General features: G+C 47.1%; 1 protein-coding gene across 1 annotated transcript; it reads left to right on the top strand.

Moving 5' to 3' along the window:
• The first annotated feature begins 1,204 nt into the window (after window positions 1–1,204).
• On the top strand, window positions 1,205–8,483 carry LOC132431924 (boLa class II histocompatibility antigen, DQB*0101 beta chain-like). The gene is made up of 5 exons (XM_060021655.2): window positions 1,205–1,328; window positions 2,753–3,022; window positions 6,165–6,446; window positions 6,954–7,064; window positions 8,090–8,483. The coding sequence occupies exons 1-5, from the start codon at window positions 1,220–1,222 to the stop codon at window positions 8,095–8,097; spliced, it is 780 nt and encodes a 259-aa protein (XP_059877638.1). The 5' UTR covers window positions 1,205–1,219; the 3' UTR covers window positions 8,098–8,483.
• Window positions 8,484–9,282: the final 799 nt, after the last annotated feature.

Genomic DNA, 9,282 nt, shown 5'->3' with positions numbered 1-9,282 from the left:
AAGATCCCACATGCTGCAGAACAACTGAGCTCGTGCACCACAACTACTGAGCCTGCACTCTAGAGGCTGCGAGCCACAACTACCGACGCCCGCGCGCCTTGAGCCCGTGCTCTGCAACAAGAGAAGCCACCGCAATGGGAAGCCTGCGCACTGCAACGAAGAGAAGTCCCCACTCGCTGCAACTAGAGAAAGCCTGTGTGCAGCAACGAAGACCCAACGCGGCCAAAACATAAATAAGTTTAAAATAAATAAATTTAAAACAACAACAAAAAAAACCTTTTTTTTTTTTTGTTCTTCCATGCCTTTATTGGTGACAGCGATGGACAACAACAATGCCAGGCATAAGAAGATACCTGGGGTGGCAAGCAGGCACTTGCTACATCAGTGCAGCTCAAAACCATCTCCTTCAAGAACTCTGCTCTTCCCACCACAACTTAAGCCTCCTCAGAGTGTCTAAGATAATAAAAGTGAACTTGTCTGCGACAATGATTTTCTCTCCCTGAAATATGATCCCCACTTATTTTCCCTTACCCCAAATCCCAAGAACAATAGGTTTTAAATAAATAGCACAGGGCTTCTCTGGTGGCGCAGTGGTTGAGAATCTGCCTGCCAATGCAGGGGACATGGGTTCGAGCCCTGGTCTGGGAAGATCCCACATGCCGTGGAGCAACTAGGCGTGTGAGCCACAACTACTGAGCCTGCGCGTCTGGAGCTTGTGCTCCGCAACAAGAGAGGACGCGACAGTGAGAGGCCCGCGCACCGCGATGAAGAGTGTCCCCTGCTCGCCGCAAGTAGAGAAAGCCCTGGCACAGAAACGAAGACCCAACACAGCCAAATATAAATAAATTAATTAAAAAAATATATCACAGAGATGTCTACTCTTGAATCATTTTTTCTTTCTTCTTGTTCTTTAAACTCCGAAGGCATTCAATCTTCAGATCATTCAAAACTGCAAGGACTCTTCACCCGAAATGTTCATCCAGTGTAACTTGATGAAGACAGAGTGCCAGGCATTAGATTGAGAACCTTCAAAACAAATGTCTGCCCAGAGATACATGAGGTACTTCAGCTCCAGTGCTGATTGGTTCCTTTCCTTGGGACTCTCCAATCCTGCCATACATGGAAGCTTTCATAGGCTTTTATTCTCTAAAGTAGGCACACCAGATCCACTGGGTGTGAGCTGTGTTCACTACCATTACTTCTTCCTTTGTTCTCAATTATGTCTGGGACGGTGGCTCTGCAGATCCCCAGAGGCCTTTGGACAACAGCTGTGATGGTGATGCTGACGGTGCTGAGCACCCCAGAGGCTGAGGGCAGAGACTCTCCACGTAAGTGCAGGGCAGCTGCTCCCAGAGCCACCACTCTGGGGACCAGGCTCTGAGGGACACTTGGCCTGGGGTGTGATCTCAGAATGTTTCCTCTCTTCGGGGATGCAAGCTATGTTACATTCTCATTTCCACCTTCTAATGACAAAGTGAGGACAGTCCCCCTCCCACAGGCTTAAGCCTGGGGACATTATACCAGGGAGGAGGAGACAGAGTGTGTATCTACTACAAGTGCTGGGACAAAGTGAGCACGGGTAGTTTGTTTTAAAGAATTTCTCCAAAGACACAGCAGGACTTGTCATTTCAGGATCCCCCAAGACCTTGTCTGGACTTAATACTATGGGGTCCTGGGCTGGGGAAATGTAGGGCAGCAGTGGCCTCTGTAGTCTCAGAATTTGAGGAAAAGGACTCTACATTCCTGACTCTTGAGCGGAGGGTTCCTGGAAGCAAACTCCTGGTATTTGAGTGGAGCTGACTGGGTGGCCACCGACAGAATCTTAACCTCAAGTTTCACTGATTTATGGTCAAGTAGTGACTTGAGTGGTATTCAGAGACTTGAGGATGGATGGGATTTAGGAGAAAGGAGAACGTAAGAAGAGAAATATGTATATTGAGAAAGCATTCATTTCAGACACAGGATTAGTATCTTCAAATAAATTCTCTGTCAATCTTCCTAACACCCCTATGTGTAGATATAATGACTTTTTACACAATTATACTTAAGATACAGATACTCCGTTAAGTAACCCACCCAAGCTGGTAACTGTCTCAGTTTAATTGGAATCCAGTTTATCTATTTTGAAAGTCTGTGCACTTTCCGTGAATAAACCATCCTTTTTAGGACTAGGGCCGTGTCGGTCCCTTCTAACTACAAAGGAGTCGGGTCGGGGTGGCAGAAACGCAGAGGAAACCCACGCATGGGAAGGAAGGCACTTTGCCAGGGACCCAGAGAATGTGCCTGTCAGGACGAGGACAGGCTCCACTCTACAGCTCCTTTGTGATTCCCTTGAAGTCTTGTGCTTATGTAGACACTTGTTTGTCTCTGAGGTTCCCAGGATTTCGAGGGAAAATGACATTTCATGTGAGAACGTCCTGATCCCTCTAAGTACAGAGATGGATGTAAAACCAACCCGATAGCTCTGTTTACTCGGTTCTCAGGCTCAGGCAGGGATCACAGGTCCCAGGGCTCCCCTCAGAGACAGGCCTCCTCGCACGAAGGTCATTCTGGAAGCCCTCAGACGGGGCGGGAGGCCTTGGAAGAGCCGCCCGAGGCTCCGGTTCGCAGCGGGAGGCGCAGGGCTGGGCTGGGCCGGGAACCCGGGGTTGAACGGCGGGTTTCAGGTTTTTCCGACCCAGCTGGCCACGGGCCGACATCGCCCCGCCTGCCGAGCGGCTGCCGCCTGGCTGAGCGGCGGTGTCTCCCGCAGAGGATTTCTTGTTCCGTCATATGGGCATGTGTTACTTCACCAACGGCACGGAGCGGGTGCGGCACGTGAGCAGATACATCTATAACCGGGAGGAGTTCGTGCGCTTCGACAGCGACGTGGGCGAGTTCCGGGCGGTGACCGAGCTGGGCCGGCCGGACGCCGAGTACTGGAACAGCCAGAAGGACTTCCTGGAGCAGGAACGGGCCGACGTGGACAGGGTGTGCAGAGACAACTACAGGACTGATGAGACCTTAGCGGTGCAGCGGCGAGGTGAGCGCAGGCCGCCCTCCGCGGGGCCCACCCTCCCCTGCCGAGACTCCGCGCAGGGGTGAGGGGGCGGGGCCGCGGGGGTGGGATCCTCAGGCCCGCGGAGGGGACAGCGAGCCCTGGCGTTCCGCGCAGAGGGCCGGGGACCGAGGGCACAGCAGGGAGACGGAGGTTGGTAGCCCTGGAACATTCCCCGCAGAGGCGGGTCCAGGACTGCTCAGTATGGCCCCAGCTCTCGAGAGCCTCGTCCTGCGCAGTTCTTTCCACTAATTCTGCACGTTCCCGCCTCGTGCCTTTGGCTTGTTTGCTTCCCGAAGCTCAGGAGCTCAGCCTGGTGGAGTTAGGGCTGCTCCACGGCTGCTCTCAGGGCACCTTACACACGTGGTGATATATTACAGCCATGAAAGAATACATTTTCACGTTTTGGTTTCAAATCATTATTCATCTTAATCCTGGTTTCTTAAATAGATGTCACTGTATCACTTGTCCCGGCCCTCTTTCTGGCAAGGGACTGTCTTAATTATCCCTGTGTGCCTAGTACCTGACACATTGGCAGGTAGTATGAGCTCCATAAACCTTGCTTAAATTAATGAATAAATGTTCTCTGTTGCCCAGCTGCTTAGGCTCAAGAGAAAGCATAAAGGTAAATAGGATCTTAAAAACTGACCGTATTAATTATTCTTTACGATTTTGCGTAATGCTTTAAAGTAAACTCTTATTGACTTGGATCTTAACAATTTAGAATTCGTGGATGCAAAGCCTGAGGAAAAGAAGTGTTTAGTAAAAATAGAAACAGTACTTGAGTGTTGTTATAAGGCAACGTTTTAATTTCTTACAAAAGCTCAACAAATGGCTGATATCAGAGCTGAAGTTTTGGGGTAAATAAGTTGATGCCATTTAATTACTGAATAAAAACTGTTTCAGGTTCCGTTGGCCTGCCTATCCGCTCTCTCCCTGCCAGCTCCCCCAACATCCACTGCAGGGGTAGACATTCTGAAAGTTAATTATACCAGTTTCATGAGCACCTATTGCTAGGCAATTGTCTTACCAAACACTACCTATACTATGCCACTTAATTTCCTTGGTGTTAGCAATCAGCATCACCACTTTATATATGCTAATATTGGTACATAATAAACAGTTTAAGTAATTACACACAGTTATTCACTGTCTTGAAGCCTCCCCCAAATACACAATAGGCATCATGTTCTTTACTACATGTATATAGAGTCTAATGGAAGCAAAGCCTCGTTTAAGCCAGTTATGACCAGAAGCAGCAATGAGTCTGTTCCTGCTGATTTTCAATGTTAGTGGGACAAAATGATACATTCAAGGGATTGAAAGCTCACTGATTAATCCCTAGTCTGACCCTGGTGTTCTCTGTGTATGTTCACATAACTTTTAGCTTACTTTACCCTATCTTGCCTTCTCCTTCATCCTGATGCCACCAAGTACATACTTATATTTTTGCTATTTCAGTTCTTTTTCATAAAAATTATTCTAAAATTTCTCTCTTGAACTTGTGACCTCCATTTTTTACTCCCAATCTGTTTAAGACGAACAGATTTTATAAGTTCACCTGGCTGACCATGACTTTAGTCAGAGCCCAGGAAGAAGAACCTGATCAAGAGTTAAAGTCCAAACTGAAAACATGATTCTTTCCAGATGATGGCTCACGAGTACCATGTTATTGGGGTGACGAGACTGCCTGCCGATCTCAGCAAGTCCCAGTTATATTGTATGTTCATGTGACATGCTCACTAACCCGGGCCAACTTCTGCAAGAGTCTCAGAATATTTTCTATAGAGAACATACATGATAATTATGTCTGATTTCAGAGCAAGGCAGTTATTCTTAATAGCAAAGGGATGGCAGCTCACTTGAATGTTAAAAGAAAATTAGGGGAAAAAAGTAAATGAGAGTACATAATGTATTATCAAATAGCTAAAACACTACATGAAATATTTACTATAGTTTTGCACTAAGGGAATGAGGGAGATGCAATAAAATGGCTGCAGAGATAAAGGATAATACGTGTAAAACAGGTTGGGAGGTGTGTCATATTTGACCATGAGTAGCAATCTGAGAAGATAAAGGAATCGAGACATGGGCAAACATGATGTTTTATCAGTGTTACTTGTTTTCACGGTTTCCTTTCTTTTCCTTCAAAAATTACAAACTTTTGACATAACACTTGTGGTTCTTTTTTGTTTTTATTTTTTGTTTTGTCTTTGTTACTAGATTGCAAGTTCTGTAAAGGCAGGGGCCACAGTTTGTTGTTTATCTTTGGGTCCCCAGTGCTTGTCAAATTTATATTTGTTGAATGAATGAATGAATGAATGAAATAAAGTATATGTGGCATAAATGAACTCGAGATGGAAGTGTAGGTATTTAATTATATAAGTTTTTGTGGGGAGTTCGCCACAGAATGGCATTTGAGCTAAGATGAGGCTAAAAACTGAGAGGGATGCTTTGTTGACTGGTAAGAAGTGCTCTCGCTCTCGAATTCTGTATTACAGGGCTGAGGGTTATAGATGTAGCCTGTTTGAAAAGCACTGCTTTGTAGGAAGGATGTGATGGTCACTGTTGTCCCATTTTACTGGACATAGAAATGTCTGTACTTTCTTAATTCTCAGTCCATGGGGCCATGACTACTGTTGATCATCTCATGGCCAGCAGGTGGGAGTCAAAGTTGCTGGACTTTCTCTACTGTGGGGAGCACAGAACCTAACAGAAAACAGTGTCACTGACCTAGCACAAGTCACTAGAGCTTATCCTCATGGTCACTTCTAGATGGGAGAGCGAGGGGGAACAAGTCCACGTTTATTATTTTATTTAAAAAATGTTATAAATAGTGGCTTGTATAATATAGCAATTTATAATTTTAAAGTGCTTCATTTTTATCATTTAGTGTCAACTGAGTAACTCCCATAGAATGATTAAAACTGTCTCTTGAGACTCTGAAAAGTAAACTGACTAATGTTTTTATTCAAGCTAATAACGTGGTCCAGGTTAGATCCAAATCCAAGATTTGGAATCCAAGGATCTTTCCACCCTGGTACCAGGGAAGGACTCTTCCCAGTGCGGAGACTTGCTGTGTGGTCTCACATCTCACTGTGTCTTTTCCTGTCTGTTATTTCCTCAGTGGAACCTACAGTGACCATCTCCCCATCCAGGACAGAGGCTCTAAACCACCACAACCTGCTGGTCTGCTCGGTGACAGATTTCTATCCAGGCCAGATCAAAGTTCGGTGGTTCCGGAATGACCAGGAGGAGACAGCTGGCGTTGTGTCCACCCCTCTTATTAGAAATGGGGACTGGACCTTCCAGATGCTTGTGATGCTGGAAATGACTCCCCAGCAAGGAGATGTCTACACCTGCCATGTGGAGCACCCCAGCCTCCAGAGTCCCATCATGGTGGAGTGGCGTAAGGGGCACTTGGTTTCCTTTCACCGTGGGGCCCACGGGACAGGGGCAGATAGAGCTTCCTTGGTCCATCCCATCTCATCCCTTGTCCCCAGAATCCCTACTGAGCTGGAAATTACAGGACACAAGAGTGCCTCTTGCCTCATATTAAGGGCATCAGAAGAATCCTGATCTCATTGTCTTTCCAGATACAGGGAGCTCACTCTACACACCAGTGCCCCAGAGCCCAGCCCTGGTAGCTCTGAAGGATTGACTGGTGACCAGAGTCTTAGGGCGTAAGGTTATGGATGTGTCCCTGAGGAGCAGGGATCCACTTTCCCCTTCTCCCACCCGTCCACTCTGTCCAAGGATCTGTTGGCGGGTCCCTCCCCTAGGGGTAGTCAGAATGGAGAACTAGGTTCCCCTGGCACCTCTACCTCCTGTATCTCAGACTAGACTTTAGGCTTCTCAAAGGGACACCCCGCTTTGGTGTGGGGACAAACCCTGACACTCAGGCTCTGATCCCTAGGGGCACAGTCTGGATCCGCCCAGAGCAAGATGCTGAGTGGTGTTGGGGGCTTTGTGCTGGGGCTGATCTTCCTCGGGCTGGGTCTCATCATCCGTCACAGGAGCCAGAAGGGTAAGGAACTCTGGGGAAAAGGGGAAGACGGGCTGTGACTGAGACCCTCTGTTCAGGGAGGCCTGTGCCTCTAGATGTAGCTCTTTCCTCCTGACCCTGAAAGGAAGGAGACTAGGCTGGTGGTGGGCGGAAATGGAACGACCTAGGGAGACATTGGAGTCTGATTTTACTGGTTGAAAAGTAGCCCTTTCACAGAGGTGACAGGTGGGATTTATTCTAGGGCTTCCTTCTAGTGGCAGTTCCATTCATTTGGGGAGATTTTATTTTAGGGCAGTTAAGGCCTTGTGGGTAGAGAGGATGGGTAGGGAAGAAATATATTTCAAATTAAGTTGCTTATCTCATTTCCCTTTGGGGTGGGCAAGACACTTGCTGTTTGTGTCATGAGACCTTTTGTGGGACCTCCTGGGCCTCCACCAGCAGGTACTGTTTTTGCTCTGTTTCACTGGGGGTTATGGGGACAGGTAAAAGAGGGAAGGGTGTGAGGTGAGTATACCTGAGCACAATGGTCTCATCCGTGGCCTATTTTCTGCTATGGGATCAAGAGTTAGGGGAGAAGTTCACCCAGTTTCTGTAGGAAGCTCCTGAGGTTGTTCTCCAGAATCAGGCCATAACTTTGGTGGCCTCTTTCTGTGAAACTTAGAGCCAGAACTGTGGTGTTAGTGCTGGACACCAGGATGATACCCACTTTGTGCCACATGTTGGTGACTACTGCCTGTGGGCATTTATAGTGACTGAAAGAGGCTATGCATGGTGGAAAGAAGGTGAGTTATTATCTAATTTATTAAAAGTTTGACGTCTTCATGTCCCCCAGAAGGCTAACAGCTGCTCCGCAGCCTTCCACACATCTGTGTCAGGCTGAAGTGTTGTGCCCTCTTCAGCTGATTCACCTCTACACAGATGTTAGAGGAGGTGATGGTGACATGCCCCGGACCTCAGCTTTCTCTGTCGGATGCTGCAGGCCGAGAAGAGGTGAGGGGGTACGTCCCTCAGGGTGCCATGTGCTGATCACTCTCTCTCTTCTCCAGCGCACTGACTCCTGAGGACGCTTTGACGGGGATTGGTTTTTGCTCTTCTGCAATAGCTGCCTGTTCTTGCCCAGAATTCCCAGTTGCCTGTCAGCCTGTTCCTCTGAGATCAGGTTCCTCCATTAACTCTAACACAGTCACCAGGTTACCCCTTGCCCTGCCCCAAGAATTTGACTGTGATGCTGCTTCCTGCACTGACCCTGGAGCCTCTGCCGGTGTACTGCCAACAGCGTCTACTGAACATCTACTCAGACCCCAAGGGATTTTTCTGTTTGCTTTCTCCCTCTGCAGACTGCTCAAGAGAAGCACATTGTAACCGTTACCTGGCTATAGGGTATATCGTAATTAAACATGAATATGAGTTATCTATACCCTGAGCCTTCTTTTTTATTAAGTTTATGCTAATCATATATTTTTTTAATATTTATTAAGACTCGCGCCGGGTTTCAGTTGTGGCACATGGGATCTTCGTTGCTGCATGCGGGATCTTTAGTTGTGGCATGCGGGATCTAGTTCCCTGACCAGGGATTGAACCCGAGCCCCCTGCATTGGGAGCACGGAGTCTTAACCACTGGACCACTGGACCATAGGGAAGTCCCTATGCTAATCATATATTTTTTATTGAGGTATAATTGATATACAACATTATATTAGTTTTGGCTGTACAGCATGATGATTCAGTATTTGTATATATTTTTGCAAAATGATCACTACGATAAGTCTCGTTAACATCATCACTATAGATTGTTACAATATTTTTCTTGTGATGAGAACTTTTTAGATCTACTCTTCCAATGACCACCTGTCAGGGTTACAGGAAGGAGGCCTCCCTTGTGGGGAGGTTAGATAGTTATCCAGCTGTCAGACCAACACACAGGCTGGGAGCTGGTTGAGAAGCAGGCTGTACCCAGGAGTCTGGTTCAGCAGCTCTGGGTAGAATCCAGAGAATCTCTGCTGGGAAACCACTGGAGCAGATCAGTGGATTCCACAGTGGTGGGAAGAATGAAAAGGACATCTTCATATTTGCGTTTTATCTAAAAGTTAAAAAAAGGAAGTAAGCTTACTAATATTTGAGGTCTAGTGAATCAGACAGTCTCGTGTCACAACTGAGATGTCACATAGAATACTGTAGGTAGAGCAGGAGTATTCCATCACTGAAAGCTGCAGCTGTATCTTCATTTGTTCACTCACAT

This window comes from Delphinus delphis, chromosome 10, assembly GCF_949987515.2.
Source record: "Delphinus delphis chromosome 10, mDelDel1.2, whole genome shotgun sequence".
In the NCBI taxonomy this organism is placed as follows: domain Eukaryota; kingdom Metazoa; phylum Chordata; class Mammalia; order Artiodactyla; family Delphinidae; genus Delphinus; species Delphinus delphis.
The sequence above is the reverse complement of the archived record's forward strand: the minus strand, read 5'-3'. Positions and strand labels throughout refer to the sequence as shown.